The sequence below is a fragment of the Crotalus tigris genome, unplaced genomic scaffold (assembly GCF_016545835.1).
Source record: "Crotalus tigris isolate CLP2741 ecotype Arizona unplaced genomic scaffold, ASM1654583v1 scf7180000017771.5222438, whole genome shotgun sequence".
NCBI classification, from domain to species: Eukaryota; Metazoa; Chordata; class Lepidosauria; order Squamata; family Viperidae; genus Crotalus; species Crotalus tigris.
The window spans coordinates 3,741,172-3,762,597 of record NW_024096622.1 but is presented as its reverse complement, the minus strand read 5'-3'; the positions used below and the strand labels follow the sequence as shown (position 1 = coordinate 3,762,597).

Sequence of the window (21,426 nt, the reverse complement as noted above, 5' to 3'; positions counted from 1 at the left end):
AGAACATTTATTGGCAGAGGAGCAGGTAGGCTTCAGATCTGGATATTCTATTTACAGTAAAGGTTAAAGGTAAAGATTTCCCCATTCCGTCATGTCTGACTCTAGGGGGTGGTGCTCATTTCCATTTCTTAGTCGAGGGAACCAGTGTTGTCTGAATTTCCATGATCATGTGGTCAGCATGACTATACACCAAGGTTCATGGAATGCTGTTACCTTCCCACCGAAATGGTACCTATTTATCTATTTGCATTTGCATGCTTCCAAATTGCTAGGTGGGCAGGAGCTGGGGCAAATAATGGGAGCTTACCCCGTCACACGGCGCTGAGGTCTCGAACCTGGGCTGTCAGCTCTCCAGCTGACAAGCTCAGTGTCTTAACTGCTGAACCATTAGCGCTCCCTTTCTATTTATACACTTATATTTCAACACTCAGTCGAAAAATATATATCCAAACCAAGTTCATTGTATACTGCATTCATTGATTTTAGGTCTGCATTTGCTTCCCAGAGAAAGACTTTGATCTAAGCTTCTGCATACTACCATTGATGGATAGATAATTGTTTTTGCACAATCTTTATAAGAATTCCAGAATCAGCATTCGATGCAGTATGCAAGGCCACTACACCAATGAGAGTCTAAGTTAGAGGGGAGTAAGGCACGGATGCATTTTAGCTCCTCTGCTGTTTAATCTCAATATAAAACTACTTGTGGCCCAAATTAGAACATCACCCCCAAAATTAGATAATAGACATATTGCATCTGTGTTGTATGCAGATGATATAGTTCTTTTATCAAACTCAAATCGGATTTATATGAGCTCTGAATGCTCTGGCTAGCTATTGCTCCAAAGAAATTTTTGAAATCAATTATAGTAAAACTAAGATCATGATCTTTGCAAAAAGACTGAAATTGCATGCCTGGAAGATAAATGGCAGACCATCAAGCAAGTTAAATCCTTTAAATATTTGGGCATGGTTTTCCATAGCTTTACTAAATACAGTACACATCAAAACTATGTTATTCAAGTAATCAAAAAACAGAGGCAGCAGTTGAATCATTTCAGTTCTCCAGAGGAGCACAGTATCTCTTTTTTTTAATATATAAAAAGTTTTTTATTTATAATACAGTTAAAAACAAGGATGGACATAACGTGACATTCCAAAATAAATATTCCTAACAGTTTGTTCCTCTTGATAAATATAATTAATACATAATTCTTGATCTCTATATAAACATATTCTTCTATACAATACAGTTATATATACAGTTATATATAATTCTATCTTAACGCTAATTTAAAACCCGAGCAGTTCTCCTTGATTCACACCAATGATAAAATTTGTCCCAGATCTCAAAATAGTCTGATTCTGTCTTATCCTTCATTTCCATTGTGAGCCTATCCATTTCAGCACACGATAAAATTTTATATATAATCTCTTCTTCTGTTGGAATTCCTTTATTCCTCCAGTTTTGAGCATACACCAATCTAGCAGCCGTGAGAATGTGTAACATCAAATAGAACACTCCTTTGTTGTATTTCTGCGTGGTTATGCCTAGTAAAAAGATTTCTTGTTTTAACTCTACCACTAACTTTAATATTTCTTCCCGCCATTTTTTAAATCTTATTCCAAAAGTCACGGGTTCATGGGCACTCCCACCACATATGATAGTATGTCCCTTTTGCCAATTTACATTTCCAACATTTGGAGGAAACATTTGGACCCATTTTGGCTAATCTTAACAGGTGGGAGATGCTACCTGTAGAATATTTTGTAGAGATTCTCTTTGTAAGAGGTGGCCAGAGTAAGCTTCCTGTTTCTTACCCATAATTCCTGCCAGATGTGCAGATCAAAATTGAGATGAAAATCCCTGCTCCACGTTAACATGGTCTCTTTTACCTGTTCCTCATACATTGCCTGATCTAACAAATAACGATACAGTTTTTTAATCATTTTATCCTCCATGCCTAATAATATTTTGTCCCGCCCAATCGGTTCAAATTTTATACCTAACTCTTTTTTATCTTTCCAATATCTCGCCTGTAATTGAAGGTATGCCCACCATTCTGATTCTATCCCTTCATCTTGAAGGATTTTCTTGGGTTTCAATTCCCCTCTCTCATCTAGGATATTTTTATATGTTATAATCTTTCCCAGTTGGATAAACTTTGGGTGTACACGCATTTCTAATGATGAGATCCAACTGGGAACTTGGGTATAATTTGGTTGCCAGATTTTAACCCATACATCAATTAAAGCTTGTCTGATATAGAGGAGCACAGTATCTCCAGCAGCACTGAAGCTATATTTAGCTAAGGCTGCACAACTGCTCACTGGGATCTTGCTCTTCTTTTACTTCTCTGGAAAGTGTGCAGTCCAAATCCCTGAGAGCCTATATTTCAGGTAGCTCACTGTGTCCCAAATGTACTAAAGAAGGAGGCAGGGTTATCTAAAGCTGAAACAGGTGCATGGATTTACTTTACAGCACATTGGTTAAAATTACTCTTTTCCCCCCACAGGTTTGAGTTCTTTCCTTTTAGAGGACAATTACGAATCAGTATGGTTCAGGACCATCTCCCCAAAACTTCATTATCTTGGCTTCTCTAAGGAAGTGCTCTTAATGATGGGCTACGAGTGTGCACTTAAACCTGTTAAAGACATGGAAGCCCAACAAGAACTTTTTTTTTTTTTAGCAAACTCCTCTTTTCAAAGCAGCGAGATATTTACATTGTATAACTGTCCCCAAACTCCAAAGGGTATTAACTTTAATTGCTGCAATGTACCTCCCAAAGCACTTTTGGAGTGCCAATATAAAACATTCCATGCAAGCTGAGATTGTGCCCCTCTGGACAAGGGTTATCAAAACTGTAGCGCATGTCCTACTATACTGTGCCTTCTGTAAGGACTCAGACCCATCTCATAACACCTCATCTGATAAATATTGGGAAACACTGATCATTTTTATGTACAATTGCTGTTATTGGATCAGTCTGATGTAATTTCTTTGAATGTAGGTAAATTTTGTCTGCAAAATTTGGCAAACTTTGACTGCCCATTGCTCACTAACAATCCATCAGTAATATATATTGCCTTTTTAAAAAAATGCTTTTTGTTTGTAATGCTGATCTGTGACCGTAATAAAAAATATTATTATTACCTAGCATAGTGAGCTTTTGTGCCTTCAACAATTGAAACTAAAGGCAAATACAGAACTATTTGCATTATTGAGTTTCAAGTCTGATGTATTTATTTGTTAATCCATTCAAATGATGGCTACTAGCATGTACTGTCTTCACTCCCCTATGTTACTGCTACAATTGTACCACTGCCTAGTCTATCATGCTTTTAACTTCAAGTTGACAATTTTTTTCTCTCTCTCTCTCTTTTAGGATTTAATGCACCTACAACATTACTTACATTCTTAGTTGTATGCATAACAATTGTTATTTGCATAACATATACCTGTTTTAGCTTGTTCTGGTATCTGACCCCCATGCAATACAAGGTAAATGAATCAAAATTTCATTTAATTTTAAAATAGCTGTATTTTAAATATTAATATAAAACACATAAATGAGGCATCAAAGAAAAGCAGTTTCTATATGTTGATAAATATAGTTATTTGTAGAATTTTAAATATTGTATTGTGCACATATTTTGAAAATTATTTCAATTACCATTCTTTCATTGAAACTTATAGGAAGAAAAATATCTGTCTAGGGATAAAGAAAATAAAACTGATTTTGCACCAGGTCCAAAATCTTCTGTAAGTACAGAATATAAATATTATTACATGGGAAAATAAATATTCTAAGAAAGAGCTTGTGCCTATTAAAGAATTCTGAAGTTATAAAACATTTGCATTAATGATTTCAGTATTAAGAATTTGTGTTCTGAATTCTGACCTATTGACAAAACATTTCTTTGCAGATAAAATGTTATGGGCAACTGAAACAGGTTAAGACAGCTGCTGGCTACATAATAACAGTATATGCCATGCTCAGTTTTGTTAATGTTTCACTTGGCAGTCATACCAATTCTTGATTTGTGTAATATTAGAAAATAGTTACATACACGAACAAGTAGCTAGGTAGATGCCAATGAATCAGATATAACCTCTAGTGACTATACAGTGACAAACACTTGCTATATGTGGTGATAATCCATAGTCCTTGTAAGGAATTTCTTTGATCACTTCATAATCTTCTATCTTATCTACTGTCTGCCACTCAGTTTCCTTCAATGCTGCCAAGTATAGAGTCTTTTTCTAATCTACCATCTGCTTTCATCAAGAACGTTAGTTTCTGCTTGTTGGTTACTGCCCTGAGTCAGTAGTCTTTATTTGCTACTTTCTGCAGTTCATGGGATTTTTACTAGCTGACTCTGGATTTGTAATTCAAAAGTGGCTGTCTTCTTTCTCTTGCTCTTAGTGTCTTTTCCGTAGCTGTACATTAGCACTTGAAAGAATTACTTTTAACTTTAGATTTTTATTATTGTCTTTACATAGTACTTTTTCTGATAGTCCTGCTGTAATTAATAAATAAAAAGTAAATCTCGATACATTTTTCTTTTCTCCATTCTTCATTTTATATTAACTATGTGGTCTCATGTCCATCTACATTTTCTGCAACTGTCCTATTCATTTGGCATTTTTCTCCATCTACAGCTGCATTTATGAGTGCAAGATCAGAAAACTTTGTCTGCCTGAAGAATTAATAAGGCAATCATTTGAATATTCTCTTGCAATCCTACTTCTTCTATCTTCAGAACATAGTTAAATATAACTGGTTTTTTTCCCAATCACTAGGCCACATTGATTTCTTCCATATTTGTTGACATAGACCTGTTGTTACTTTAAAAGGCTTCTTTTGCAGCCAAAAACAGCTCAGTGAATATTTCATCTGCACCTGCTGCTTTCCTATTTCACAATTGGCCTTTTGTTTGCTGCATCTCAGTTTCTATTTTGGCTGGGTTTTGAATATACTTTCTCTCTGCAAGTGCTTTTCATTCATAATTTCTTTCTTAAAAATTTAACTATAGCCATGAGAACCAGTTTGATGTAGTGGTTAAAGCATCAAAGTAGAACATAGGAAACCATGAGTTATTCAGGGCATAAGTGCCTATGTAAAGATGGGGTGGTAGTAATCCTTAAAAAGCATGTAGTTTATATAGTTGGTTAAAACCTATTGAGATGTACAGTATACTTAACTACATCCTTTTTGAGGATCATTATCACCCCATCTCTATATATGGACTTTGTGTTTGGCACTCATGCTTGTCTAAATATTTCAACCATGTCAATACAATTTTGGGACATACAATTGTACAAACTTACTCTAAGTTTGATTCTAGAGTTTCTGCTAGGTGGAATAACTTTCCTCATTTTTGCAGAATCTTACCTGCTCTCATACATGTTATGATCTTAGCTTCACTTCTCCCTTTTCAACCCTTCCAGTGAGCATGATTCTGTCATGTTTCTCCCCACATCACTCTCAGGATTACTGATGCTACTGAGTTCTCCCACCATATCAAGTTGGTAACTTCATGAGATGGAGAAAAATAGGAATAGGGCTTAAATATGTTTGGCTTAAGATTTGTGAGACATAAATGTACATTTAGCCTGTAGAATTGGAGTAATTAAATTTATATATGTGTTTGTTTTATTTCTGTAGACAATGCTTGGAAGTGAAGTACGGAGTGAGTTAAGATTAAAATCTTAGGTAATTTAGAATTATAATTGCCTTCTTTAATTATGTAAAAACTTTTTACCATTCCAGATCTATGTTCCTCGTGTTCTGCAGCATGTTTCTACCGAAAAAAGTGTCTTATCTTCTACAGGTCAGATATCCTATGGAGCTATATCAGGAATAGACACAATGGGGAAAGAAGATGTGATCTGTGTCTCTTATGCTGAGGAATCAGGTGTTGAAGAGATGTGAAAAATGTGTGTCTTGGTATCATGGACTAACACAAGATGGCACACTTAGCCGTTTCAAAAGAGCAGATTTCACAAATGGATTCCTGTGTTGTAGCGCATTTTTGTTGAGAAACATTACCTCTTCATGTAAAGGACCAGAATTTATGAAGCTACATTCAGGGAGTTTCACAAAGACACTATCTTGGAAGTAGGTAATTTTTATGGGTAATCACTTCTGTTATGCTTTGCACGCTGAATAAGAATGCTTAGAAAACAAATTTGAGCATATTTAATTATTTGCCTTTATAGAAATATTTATGGGCAAGTGCCAGAGCACTGGTTGCTAAACACTTGAGGATTTATAACTGAAGGAACATCTGTTTCTATTAAATGTAGAAAAAACGGGTAAATTATAAGCTGGGGAGTATTCTGATTTCCTTCTGTTAACCCCATAGCTTATCAAATCAAAAGTATTTTCTTTCTTGTAAAAGAATTTTTCTACAAAAAGTAGAGAAAATATGTGTCAAAACCTAAATGACTTGGAAATGACAGACTATATGTGGCTGAGAACTGTTATTTATGGGACTACTTAAGTTAATTTTCTAGTCACAGTTTTAAGGGCCTCACATAAAAGAAGCTAACGTGTCAAACAATAAAGGATGTAAACATTTTATTATTTTTAATCTCTAAGGTTTATTTTTTTAAGAATCTTTAAATCTGCTAAAGTATCACAAATATGTTACACTGTTTCTGAATTATGAGATAGATAAATTTTTTGGAAGAAGTAATGTTAAATTTAAATGTAATTAAACAATCACTTTCAATAAAAAACTGAATTCAAATGCACATTTATCATTGCTCTTATTGAATTTTGAAACTAGCTTTTATAAAATATTACCAAAATGTACATTGTTGAGATTGACTCCAGAGGTGTTCATGGACGTATCCCGTAAGTTTTGGGTAACAATATGGAAATTATGTATTTTTACCTTCTTTCAGGATTTTGGAGATGAGGGACATTAGGAGTTTCTGTACTATGGACTTTTAATTTTGTAAGCTACCTGGAGTCACCATTTGTGAGTTGAGCAGTCACATAAATATGTTTAATAAAAAATAAAATTCATATTGAACACAGGATTAACAGCACAATGCAATTTATATAGTATTTATTTATATTTATTTATTTGTTAAATGTATGTGCTGCCCATCTCACACTAGGTGGCTTACAACAATAAGACAGAAAAGGAAAATGATTAACCCAAAGCCACTCAGCCTTGCCAGGGTTCAATCATAGCCCATTGCTATTCATCCAGGCCCTTACAACCTCCAGGCACTGATTATAGAGTATATAGTATACTCTATTTCTCTCTGGAAAAATGATTTTTATGAACTTTTCCAATTCCATTTTATGGTCATCTAAGTTACTGACCATCCCAATATCTTGTGGTAATAAATTTCACAGCCTACCTATGTACTGTGTGGAACAAGGGTTTCTGTTGTTCGGCTTGATTGATGACACCTGGTCTGAGTATTAGAGCAAAGGAAAAAAATCTCCCTGTTCTCTCTTTCCACACTAAGCAATATTTCATACATGCAGACATCAGTCTTCCTTTAGCCTTTTGTTCCAAAAATAGGAATCTGAACATTCTAGACTTTTCTGATAGGGAAGGGGTTCAAGTGGACCAGAGGAATGCTGTGGATATAATTTACTTGAACTTCAGTAAGGTATTTGATAAAGTAGATCACAACCTATTACTTGATAAGATAGAAAAATGTGGGTTAGACAGGATCACCACCAGATGGATTCATAGCTGGCTGACTGGCCGTACTCAGCATGTGGTCCTCAATGGAACTGCATTTACATGGAGGGAAGTGTGTAGTGGGGTGCCCCAAGGCTCTGTTCTAGGCCCAGTGCTCTTCAACATATTCATCAACAATTTTGACGAGGGGATAGATGGGGAACTCATCAGATTTGCAGACGACACCAAGCTGGCAGGAATAGCCAACACTCCAGAAGACAGGCTTAAGATACAGGAGGATCTGGGCAGACTTGAACACTGAGCGCTATCTAACAAAATGAAATTCTATGGTGGAAAAAGTAAGATTCTACATTTAGGCAAGAAAAACCAAATGTACAGGTATAGTATAGGTTGTACCTTGCTCAATAGCAGTAACTGTGAGAGGGATCACATAAATATGAGCCAGCAGTGTGCTGCAGCTGCCAGAAAAGCCAGCAGTGCTAGGCTGCATTAACAGGGATAGAATCAAGAACATGTGAAGTATTAATACCACTTTACAATGCCTTGGTAAGGCCACACTTGGAGTACTGCATCCAGTTTTGTTCGTCACGATGTAAAAAAGATGTTGAGACTCTAGAAAGACTACAGAGAAGAGCAACAAGGATGATTAGGGGACTGCAGGCTAAAACATAATAAGGAATGGTTGTTGCAATTGGGAATATCTAGTTTAATGAAGAGACGGACGAGGGGGGATATGATAGCAGTGCTCCAATATCTCAGGGGCTGTCACAAAGAAGAGGGAGTCAAGCTATTCTCCAAAGCGCCTGAAGGAGGGAAGCAACCTAGAAGTAAGGAGAAACTTAGTTAGAACAATTAACCAGTGGAACAACCTGCCTCCAGAAGCAGTGAATGCTCCAACACTGGAAGTTTTTAAGAGACTGGATAGCCATTTGTATAATAATAATAATAATATTAGTCAATTGCAAAAGGCGGCCTTGCTAGGAACTGCTTCCATCCTGCGACGATACCTGTAATACCATCAAACATCCACATCTGCCTATCCCAGGTCCTGGGTAAGGACTCGATAGGTAGACAAAATGCCAAATCCAGTCTGAACATCTGGCTGACTGTGCGATGATTAATAATAATAATAATTCCTCAGGAAGAACAAAACCCTCTAACTAAAGAAATAAAAGAACTGAAACAAAGAATAACTGAGCATCTAGAACAGCACAAAAACAACAGAATAAGGCTGCCTGCATTGAAGCTTGTTCCAAAAAAACAGCTAGCACAAGCATTAAAAGATACAAATACTGCAATATCAAGTATAAGCACCAATTCACTGCAAGAAAAAAACCAACTAATGTACAGCACAGCTGCAGTTATAACTGAATACCTGGGATGCAAAATCAACAAAAAAGAAAAACAAACAGTGCACCACAAAAATGGAAGGTTAGACTAGAAAATAAGATCAGCAAGTTAAGATCACATGCAAGCAAGCTAGAACAGATGAAAGAAAAGAAGCTGAAGAACAAGAAGACCAAAGAATACCTAATCAAGAAATACCACTTAGAAACAAGGAAGATCAAGGAAGCACTGGAAATAATAAAACAACAAATAACAGCTATAGCCAGGAAAATCAGTAGATATGAAGCTCGAATTGCAAACTATAGGCAGAACCTCCAATTTCAATCCAATCAGAAACGTTTCTACAAATCCATCAATGGAGAAACTGCAAGGAATCAGTCAGTACCTGACAAGGAAGAAACAGTGTAGTTCTGGAAGCAGATATGGGATAACCCAAAGAAATACAACAAGGATGAGGCTTGGTTAAAAGAGGTGGATGCAAATAAAACAGAAGTTGAAATGAAAGAACTAGTAATAACAACAAAAATGGTAGAAAAAAGAGCAAGGAAAATCAAAAACTGGTCAGCACCAGGTGAAGATGAACTGCATGGGTTTTGGTTGAAACATCTAACTGTTATACACCCACTCATTGCCAAGCAGTTCAACAATATACTACAAGGAGGAGAAATTGAAAAGTGGCTAACAACTGGGAAAACCTACCTAATAATGAAAAATCCAGCAAAAGGGGCAACACCAGGTAACTACAGGCCAATTACCTGCTTACCAACAACTTTCAAATTACTAACTGGTGTAGTAGCTGATGCAGTGCAACAGCATCTAGTTGAAAACAATCTCTTTCCACCTGAGCAGAAAGGAAACCGCCCCAATAGCAGAGGAACAAAAGATCAACTCCTAATAGACAAAATGATCTTGAAAAACTGCAAGAGAAGGAAGACCAACCTGAATGTGGCATGGATTGACTACAAAAAGGCATTTGACTCTCTGCCACATGATTGGATAATAAAGTGCCTAGAAATAACAGGAGTCAGTAGAAACATCAGAAAATTTGTGCAAAGATCGATGGCACAATGGAAGACACAGTTGCAGATCAATGGTGAGAGACTGGGAGAGGTTAATATCAAGAGAGGAATATTTCAAGGAGATTCATTGTCACCATTACTATTTGTTATTGCACTGTTTCCTCTGTCAACAATACTGAATAACTCAGGACATGGCTATCAAACATCAAAAACATCTACCAGACTATCCCACCTCCTTTACATGGATGATCTGAAGCTGTATGGAAAAACATCATCTGAAATAGAATCGCTGCTCAACACTGTATATATAGCCAAGATATTGTTATGGAGTTTGGCTTGGACAAATGTGCCATACTTACTATCAAACAAGGAAAAAGTAGTGAAAACTGAAGGAATCAAGATGCCCCACGAAAATAACATTAAGAGTCTGGATGAGGAAGAGTACTACAAATACTTGGGTATCCTTTGACAACATCAAGCACACTGAAGTCAAGAAAAAGATTAGAGGTGAATACATCAAGAGAGTGAAGAAGATCTTAAAGTCCAAACTCAATGGAGGAAATACCATAAAGGCAATCAACACCTGGGCAATCCCAGTCATTAGGTACACAGCTGGAATAGTGGACTGGACTCAAGCAGAACTAAAAGCAATGGATAGGAAGACCAGAAAAATAATGACAATGAATCATGCCCTTCATCCACATTGACAGTGACATTGACAGACTTTATCTACCAAGGCAAATAGGTGGGCGTGGAATGCTACAAATACATCAGATGGTTGAAGAAGAAAAAATGGCTTTGGAAGAATATCTGAAGAACAATGATGAAGATGCACTGAAATTAATATATCAGGAAGGCTTACTGACTACTGAAGAGACCAAACTGGCCTACAAGAAAGACCAAATGAAGAACAGAATAGAAGCATGGGAAGACAAAGCACTGCATGGCCAATACATTAAAAAAATAGCTGGGAAAGCAGATATTAACAAGACCTGGCAATGGCTAAGAGCTGGAAAATTGAAGAAAGAGACCGAGGGACTAATTCTGGCTGCACAAGACCAAGCCTTAAGGACAAATGCATATAAAGTCAAAATTGAGAAGACAGCAACAGACAGTAAGTGCCGCCTATGCAAAGAAGCTGAAGAAACAGTGGACCACCTGGTAAGCTGTTGCAAGAAGATTGCACAGACTGACTACAAGCAGCGGCATGACAAAGTAGCAACAATGGTGCATTGGAAGATCTGCAAAAAATATCATTTGCCTGTAAGCAAAAACTGGTGGGATCATAAAATAGAGAAAGTCATAGAAAATGATAAAATTAAACTGCTCTGGGACTTCAGAATTCAAACAGACAAGCACCTGCAACATAACACCCCAGACTTAACAATTGTCGATAAGAAAGACAAAAAAGTCTGGATAGTGGACGTGGCAGTGCCTGGAGACAGCAGAATAGACAAGAAAGAACTGGAGAAGATAACAAAATACAAAGACCTACAAATAGAAATAGAAAGACTGTGGCAAAAACAAGCAAGGGTAGTACCAATAGTAATAGGCTCCTTGGGTGCAATCCCAAAACAACTGGAGCACCACTTGAACTCCATTGGCATTGACAAATTCGCTATTAGTCAATTGCAAAAAGCGGCCTTACTAGGAACTGCTTCCATCCTGCAACGATATCTGTAATACCATCAAACATCCACATCTGCCTATCCCAGGTCCTGGGTAAGGACTTGATAGGTAGACAAAATGCCAAATCCAGTCTGAACATCTGGCTGACTGTGCGATGATCCATAATAATAATAATACAAACATCCACGTCTGCCTATCCCAGGTCCTTGGTAAGGACTCGATAGATAGACAAAATGCCAAATCCAGTCTGAACATCCGGCTGACTGTGCAATGATCATAATCATCATCATCATCATCATCATAATAATAATAATAATATCTTTTGTTTACCATGGTTGTCATTTTGGCAAATATAAACTGCAATTTATCACTGTTGTACAGTTAAATCTTTAAAAAGTTATTGATAAGTAAATTGGACCACAAGCCTTTTGTTTTTAAAGAAGTGCACAAATGGCTAGAAGGCATGTCTAATATTTTGTAACAGCTGCCCCGCAACTGTTTTGAATAGTTTGGGCCAGCTGCAAAGAAGTAAAGCTGAGACAGCAAATACCCTGAAAGGCAACTGCCCTAAAAACTGTCTTCTGATTTTGATACATCAAAAGTATCCATCCTTGTGTAATTATTCTACTTATTTCAGACATGTCAAGTAGCTGTTGCAGAGGACAATCCCAGATCAGTCTATGTTGGATGCAAAGTTCTCCAGGGCAAATGCAGCCCTCCCAATTTCTCTTACACAGGCCTAGTAATAGAGCTGTTTCATTTCCGTCCAGCCCGTAAAGGGATCTCTTTGGAAGCATCTGAATGTAAACCAGCTGTCTTTCAACTGCCTATATAGAGACATATTGAATCCTTATGATCGGAATGGTGATGTGAAGGGTGTGTGCATGTCTATAAATGAGCTGTCAATGTGTAAAAAAGACTCTTGTTTAGCTTATCTCTGTTGCTAATTTGTCTCAAATATGAGTGGACTCATCTGTTGCATAAATGCCAACTAATTCAGTTGGACTTGGGGTTTTTTTTCACTTGATGACAAGGACTGCTATGAAGATTTGGAATGGCTCCTTTAATAAGGTGACCAACTTTTTTACAATGAAAAGGAGGACACAGATAAATTGAAGAAAAAAGTATCGTAAATAAAAGAAACATTTTATTCATTGCAACAATAATACAGAATACACTATAATATGATAAATGCATAATAAAAAACATTTGTAACAATAACATTTTATATTGTAATTATGCTTACATGCCGTGCTGCCGCCCACAGCTGCTCTGCCAGCACTGCTACCCCACCATGTAGAGCGAGCCCTGCAGCTCCCAAAGCACCAGCTGTGCCAGCTCTGGCCCCGGGGGGGCAGCCTGCCATCGATACATCCCACCTGCAGCCACCCCACCAGCACCACTGCCCACCCTGCGCAGCCCCGTGTAGAGCAGGCCCTGCGGCTCCCACAGCCACCCCTCACACCGTCGCCCACAGCAGCCCTGACGCCCCTGCCTCTTGTGCCCACAGCCATTATTGCCCTAGCAGGGCCGAAGTTACCGTGGCATCGCCACTCCAGTCTCCTCCAGGTATCTTTAGGACTAACTAGGAGATGGTGTAGTTAGGTAGCAGGGAGGGGTGCAAAGTTCCTGCCAATTTGCCTTCGCTGCAGACAACTTACATGTACAAAGTTTGCCAGCCGGGTGTTTTGGCATGCTCAGTGGCAATTCCTATTGGCTGTCAAAAGCCAATAGGGGGAGTAGCACAGCTCATGCAAAAGTTGAAAAAAAAAACCATCAAAAAAAGGTGCCAGAACACTGTTCTGAGCGTTCTATGAGAATAAAAAAGCCCTGCAGATTTGTCTTCAAATATCGAAAAGGAGGACATATAGGAGGACACTTTTCGAGGGAGGACAAAACTCACAAAAGGAGGACTGTTGGTCACCTTACCTTTAAGCCCCTTTTAGTTCAAAGTGATTTTCAGGGAAGGGATTAAAAAAAATCAAGATGGCAGCCACAATTATGTAATCAAAACCATGCCCCTTTCTTAATCATGTATGACAACATGTTAAAAAATGGTGAGGCTTTGATTGTAGGGGGTCTGGCCTCTTGACTATTTTTTACTCCCCTGTGGCTATCTCGCCAAGTGATTCTGGAAAGTGCTATTTTTAGAGCAAGGTTAGGATTTCTGAAGAATACAGTATGCATACAGCTGTTTTTCTAACAAAATTTTTGATACAGTGCACAGATCAAACTACAATTTCTTCTTTGAGAAAAATTCACCAATATATAGAGGAGTAGAGAATTACACCCTCCTCTTTAATAATCTTGATATTATAAGATCTATTTATCTGAATGCAAGGCAGATAAAGTGCCTTTCCCTCTCTATGGTACTAAATAAATACATTTCTGGATGGTTCATCTGTTAGTGAAATAGCCCTAATCCTGGTCTGGAGGAAATTGAATTTCTCCTGTAACTGGGATTGGGAATTTTCAGAGGCTGTTGATTAAAATTGCCACTATCTCTCACTATTGGACATGGTGTTGCTAAATATTAGAAGATACAGTTGAACAAGTAACCAACTAAAGGCTTCTTCTCCCTACTCTAAAGGATTAGGTACCTAGCTTGAGGATTTATTATTGGTAGAAGCACAATTATGGCTTACTATCTTTAGTTTCTGCCACCCCAAGTGGTTTTACCTTAGGAAGTGTAATCCCATCACGGTTGAAGGACATCAGATTGGGATGGCTGAATTAGCCCATCCCTACTCATTGTCATAAATATTGAAGATAGTCTTTGCCAACCTTTCTCTCTTTCAACTCCCATAGATTCCTAGCCAATTAGAGCAGTTGTAGCCCAATGTACTCTGGAGGCCACTGCCTTAAAATTTTAAGGGCAAAGGCTGAACTTTTGTTGATTCAGCTTTAGTAATAGTATTGAGTCAAGGTTAGCATGTCTTTCTCCTTACAGGTAGTTCATCCCAACAACTACATAGAGGAAGATAATGCAACATTCTGTTGGGAAAATAGCTTCAACTGTTCTGACAGGATTTACCCATAGTAGCCAAACAGCATCAGCCAAAAACTAAGTGAAATGGAGAACAAAACATGGGAGAAAGCATCTTGAATGGATTTGTGTTTATCAATTCTCTAAGGAGCAAGCAACCTAAGTTTAGAATTAGAAAAGAAATCAGAGGCAGACAACTTTTAGGCAGGCAAAGAATGCAAGAATGGAGCAATTAGAAATAATCTATTATGTCACAGGGATGGTTTTTTTTCTCTTGATTATCTCCAACACTTAAAAAAGCACTCTATGGTATGTTAAATTAAGATAGCTTAAAACACACATTTTATGTGGTTTGACATGGAATTGTCTGATGTTTAGAATTTCTAAATGAAAGACATTGAGGGGTCAAAAAATTCAAGAACTTGACTGCAACCACATAATTGAAACCCCACATCATTTCAGATGCCCACATGACAGATATAAAATGAGGCAGTTCTTAAACCACATAGTCACACCCACCATCAACTACTTATATTTTGCTTTTGGAAAAACACAAATCTTTAGATTGCTAGACAGAAGAAATAAAAATAACCATTTTTTAAAAAATAGCTAAACTCTTTCTGGTGGCAAATCTGATTTATGAGATAGTGACCTTGAGCAGGACATTCTTGTTATCTCCGTTCCATATTCACAATACTCTTGGCAGCTGAGGCAGCATTTAAGTGGAAAGTCAATATTGTAAAATGGGGCCTCTCTTGCTGGTCTCTTTTAGAGACAGAAGTCCTTTAAATCACAAATGTAAGGTAGCCAAATGTAACCATGTCTTCATGCTAAAAATTACCTGGTTCAGCAATGATCACATGCTGACAAAGCTAATTAAATTTGAAAAGGATAGAAGAAGCATTCTGTTGAAGGAAAAGTCTTCATCATGGTTCAGTCCAAGCTGGGAATAAACAACATGGCGACTGCTTTAGAAAGAAGGTTGTAGTTTATTGAAGAGGAGAGACAGACAGAAAGATGGATCTGGAAGAAAATAGAGCACATGTAGGGAGTGAGTTTTTATACCCTCTGGGGCTCTTGAGGTTGTTTCCTGTTCCTGCTTGAGGCTTTGTATTTCCTGTGTCATGTATTTTGACCTGAGTCTGAGTGTGCCCATTTGGCATCTGTGGGTTAATCCTATTATGTACTATCTTAGAGTTTGGGTGGGGTATGTAGATTTTAGGTGTCTTTGTCTTCTTAATCTTCTAGCTTCAACCTGTTTGAATGATTTACATCTGCACTTCTACAGAGCTGGTTTCTGCTTAGGGGAGGGAGACTTGGGGCTATTAAGAAAAACTGGGCATGCTTTTCTGCCTCTTTAAGATGCTTTGAAGAAATGTATTTTTCTGCCCTTTTAATATTTCCTTCTCTGGGGGGGGGGGGCTGACTTCAATTCCATAATGAATGGAAAAAGCATGATCTTTTTATGAGAAAGTTTTTTTTCTCCATGCTTCGATTTTGGATACTGTGAAGCATGTCCTTGAAAGAATCAGTCCAGAATTTACAGAAAATGTGACTCAATTAAACATAGCTCCACATGCCCCAAATTGTATTATCTTTTTAACACCTTGGCCTCACACATAGAAAGGGGACTCTGCCACATCTTCCTTCCTATGGGACTTGCTTAAAGCAAAACTCATTACAGAGTGCAATTACAGCCTTGAGTTTGTTCTTGAAAAGAACAAAGATGATTTTGTCACTCATCTACTGCTTTAGCCCCTTGCACTTCCTCTTCTAATTTTTCAAAGGCTGAGATGGGGTCCTGCCAGGGCTCCAGTTTGGTCTTTAAGCGTTAAACCAGTGGTGCAGAAAGCAATATAACTAAATGAGGAAGCTATTAGAAATAGGACTGAGTTTCTTGATCTTATAACTTGTTTCTTCATACTGGATGGGGAGGACAGAGGTTGTAGTTTGGAATACAGGAGAGAGCCTCATCTGGATAGTGAAGCTCTGGTCAGTCATTTGCTCACTATTTGAGCACTGGCTTGACTCAAACTAGTTGGCCAAAAACATTTCTCCATCTTTTCCTTGCTGGACCTAGTATATGTCACATAGGAGCAATGACTGAGTTTTAGTGAAAAGGGATTCATCTGTATGTGGCTTTAAGCAGCCATCCCACCTTTTTGCCACCCCCACCCCCCAGTTATTTGAGAGTCAAAATCCCCAGATTCATCAGAAAGCAGGATGATAACCTCAGTGATATCCACATTTCTAACCACAATTAAAACATTAATACCAGTAGTCATCCATTTGGTTTTACTAACTTTAGATACATAAAATAAAAAAAATAGAATGATAGTTCAGTCTTATCCATATTTATGTTGAAGTTCTCTTATTGTATCATTTGAAGCACTACAGACTGGATGGAGTTATGTTCAAATAAAGTTTGTTACCTTCTATGCTTATCTGGGATTGTAGATGTTGTAGGACAGGAGACCCCTTGGGCCTGTTAGGAACCGGACTGTACAGCTGGAGGTGAGCGGCAAGTGAATGTGCAAAGCTTCATCTGTATTTGTAGACATTCCCTAGTGCTAGCATCACTGCCTCAGACATGAGGCATTAGATTCTCATAGGAGTGTGAACTCTACTGTAAACTGTACATGTGAGAGATCTAGGTTGCACTCACCTCCTCTTCCCCCCCCCCCACCCCCAGGTCCATGGAAAAATTGTCTTCCATGAAACCAGTCCCTGGTGTCAAAAAGGTTGGGGACCACTGTTGCAGGCGATCTGTGTTAGCCTGCAGCAGCAAAAATCAGGAAGAGTTTGGTAACATCTTTTCAGAGTAACCTATTCATTAAGAGGAAAACGTTTTTTTGAACCATAGCTTGTTTCTTCAAATGCAGGTATCTGTTGAAGTGAGCTATAGCTCACAAAAGCTTATGCCTTTCTGATTCTGATACTAGCACAAGATGGAAAACTTTATTCTGGCACCAGTTAGATGATTTTCGAGGATTTAGAAATGATCAAAACTCTGTCAAAGATGCAGTACCTGCCCAACCGTATAATATTTGCCACAATTATTTTCAAGGGCATTTTTAAAGGATAAATCATTTTAAACTCTTAAACTTCTAACTGGATTCAGAATGGCCAAATATTTGAATCAATAGGATTTGTTTATTATGATTAATGCCTCATGAATTTCAGTGAGTCTATATACTACCTTGTAGTAAACATATACATGCCATCTTTTAATTACTACCAGCCTATCTATTGTTTAGGGTCTCCTCCTCCTCCTCCTCCTCCTCCTCTAAAAGCATCCAGTGAATGTGCAGTGTATCTCCCCCTATTCTGGGACTCCCTCATGTCCAAAGAAGTTGCTGCTGAAGGCATAAGCCAAAAAGAAAGCCTCCCACACTTCACTAGAGAACAAGTCTGGCAACCATCAGTAAACTTCCTTTCTACTTATTTTGTCTGTAAGATGACAGATCTGTCTAGTAGAAAGCATTAATTTCATTTATGCTGTACTACATGTTGACGTGTTTCAGGAAGGTGACCTCATGCTTGAAACAGGAGATCACGTATAGTAGATGGAGCCAAAGAAGGGCAAATTAAGGTTGTGGGAAAGTCAAGAACAGAAAACAAGACATAAATACTGTAGAACAAGCAATCTCAGATTATCAGAATCTATTGCTTTATTAATTTGTCATATCAGCTACTATGACAGAACAGTGGGAAGACTACAGGAGGAATGATACAAACAGAATGCTGTTTGATATTAAACATGTTCATTAGTTCATTTAACTCAGTATTATCACCGCTGATGGCAGAGACTCAAGTGTTTTTCCCAACCCCAACTACAAAAGTTTGGGACTGGAATAAAGTAATGAAATTACTTTAGTTTCACCAAATTAATACAAATTCTTTTAACAAATTCCAACTAAGAACTTAGAAGTTTTTATAACACAGCTATAGTAGAGTGGGACTTCAATAAACAGATGCCATCTAGATATTGTTACATCCCCACCAGCTTTCCTGAAAGCTTTTCCATTTTTAAATGCCTACTGCCTTCTAGAATTTATTCTCTTTTATTTTTAGGAATTATATTTATTGCCATGGGCATGTATTAATTGTTCCTTCAAGAACAAATAAAAAAGGCCAGATTTTGAGTTGCTCCCCCCCAAAGTACATATGAATAAGATTTTATTTACATTTATTCACATATAAAACTGCCTTTTATTCATCAAAAAGCACCTCCAACAACCACCTTATTCTGTGATCCTGGATGATTATACTAAAATCATATATTTATAACAGTGACTGGAACAACAGAAATATTAACCTCTGAAAATAACATAATTCAAAATATTCCTTCTTTGGCTGTTTAGACGTGACTCAAAAGGCCCTATAACCAAGATCAGAAATATAAAACATTGAAGATGGAAAATATAAACCTGACACCTTAACATCCCTGAGTCTGTAGGATAATCCTCAACATCACTTATCTATAGCACACCAGATGCTACTTCTTGAAATAGTTCACCCTCACTCTTCTAGGATAAAAGGCCTTTGATCCTCAAGGAGGAGGAGGAGGTGGCAGGTGCAGCAGAATGAGCTAACACAGGGGAAGTTCCTCCTCTCTATTTTAACGCCTGTCTTTTTGTTTAGTCTGCTTTCATCAACACATACACAGATGCAGTTGAAATGAAATGCACAACCGTGCTAGTTAGGATCTTTGGCTGCCAGAATTTTCCATTAAAAGCTTCTTTAAGTTAACACCATATTATCTGTTATTTTTGCATGTCATTTCTGGCAGCCTTACAGTTTACTAGAGCACACCACTAAACATTCTAAAATCTGCAAAAAACAAATCTCTCTCTTTCTATTTCACCAAGAGCCAGGATCTGTAGAAATTCACTTTGATCTCTCTTGAGCTTCTGAACGGAAAGACTTGTCTGTTCTTCTCTGAATTTAGCTTGCGTATGATTTGAAAGATTGAATTATTGTGCGTGATTATCTACATTGGGCTTGAACAATGTAGATAATCATGCACGATAATTCAATCTTTCTTTTCCCCATTTTTTCATCACAAACTTGTGACACAGAATGGAATGAAAGAAATTTCATTTTTAGAAAACAAAATTTAGAATTTGGAAACAAAAAAAGAACACAGAGCTACAAAATAGGAAAATATAATAGTTGGGAATAGATGTACATGAATGTATATGTGATCTTGGAAATACAATGAACTTATTATTTTTGTTAATTAAAATAACATTTAAACATCCAGAATTAATATTATAGGGAAAACATTATTAATTTGCTTTCATATTTTGCTATTTTTAACCTGAATTGAACCATCATTATTTTATTGTCTTAATTTTTCTACCCACCGAAAACAGGTTTTTGATCACTTTTGAATATCACTTTAGTGATATTAATGAAAGATTAACTTTATATTTTCAGTGTTTTCTATAAAATCCAAACAGCTAATTGATCGTGTTACATCAATTTATATGCATAGGGAATTTGAACACAGAATTCACTGAAAAAAGATTGTTGAGCAATCTTCTAATTTCTTCAAAATTTTTCCACTTAAAATACTGCCCTCTGAGCTTTGCCATTAAAGTTAGTAATATCAACCAATTTGTTTACACCTGCCACTAAGACAATCTAAAAAGATTACAATTAATATAAGTTAATGTTAATTGAATATGCTATCTATAGATTATTGTCCATAGTTAATTCTTGATGACTATTAAAACTATTTGTTGAAATAGTTTTAAAAGGAATTCAATTGCACAGAGTGTTGTAATAAGATTCATGAAGATCAAACCCACATTATCCTTCCTGAAATATTTAAGATTTTCAAGGGGCCCTCTTGTTTTATAAAAGTGCTATGAGATTCATTTTCTATTTTAAAAAAGTAGACATACATTATTCTGTGACTATTTTAAGTGCATTTATTCAATTACCTACATATTTTATGAAGAAGGATACAACTATTACATTTGCAAAATCCACTCAGTCAAAAATTGGGATTTATTATTAAAGCATAACTGTATAAAATATTCTATCTTTAAATTCCATGATTTTTAGCAATTTATAAACCTGAAACTTTTAAACTAGTAAAGGATATAAGTTTGAAGGCAAACGTTGTCTTAATTTTTCCCAGCCTCTAGAGTAAATTTTAAATATGGTTTAGATGGCAGAAATTTTCTTTTTTACTGTCAGAAAGGAAGACTGCTTGGAGACTGACAGCTTCTTCTGCTTTTTTTCTGTTTCATTTAGTATATTGCAATATACTCTAGCCATAACAACACAGTGACCTGCACTGATTCTTCCCTCATCCTTCAATGCCCTATAATTATCATCAAATCTGCTTTATTGTTTGGGGAACTTTTGGAAATGTCTGAAGGTGCTAGTAAGATATACTTTTCCACCGGGGAACTTTTAGAACTGTAATCAAGAAATGCTCTTGGTTAGTGAAAAATAAATGAGATCCAAGTCAATCAGCAAAAGATTGTATCAGCTGCAATTGAATTCTAAACAAAAATATACATGTGAGAACAATAAAAATAAAATCAGAAATACTTAAGTGTTTGATCTCTGTTCAGAAGCAAGGCAGAAGTTCTAGAAGATATGGTTTGAGACTAAAAAATATTTTTAAAGCTTGAGTATTGTACAATTTCACTACTTCATCCTTACACTATCCTTTTAGTTCCTTCATTCTATACCCGTGGTGGTGAACCTATGGCACGCGTGCCACAGGTGGCACGCAGAGCCCTCTCTGTG

At 36.9% G+C, this 21,426-nt stretch overlaps 1 protein-coding gene across 3 annotated transcripts in view; it reads left to right on the top strand.

The window, feature by feature from the left end:
* Positions 1 to 6,760, top strand: part of TMEM63A (transmembrane protein 63A) — a 43,019-nt gene extending 36,259 nt beyond the window's left edge. For all 3 annotated transcript variants that reach the window (XM_039341714.1, XM_039341717.1, XM_039341715.1), the window contains 3 exons: positions 3,387 to 3,502; positions 3,698 to 3,763; positions 5,775 to 6,760. In XM_039341714.1, the coding sequence (XP_039197648.1) occupies positions 3,387 to 3,502; positions 3,698 to 3,763; positions 5,775 to 5,936 (344 nt within the window). In that variant the 3' untranslated portion in view covers positions 5,937 to 6,760. The remainder of the gene's footprint in view (positions 1 to 3,386; positions 3,503 to 3,697; positions 3,764 to 5,774) is intronic.
* Positions 6,761 to 21,426: the final 14,666 nt, after the last annotated feature.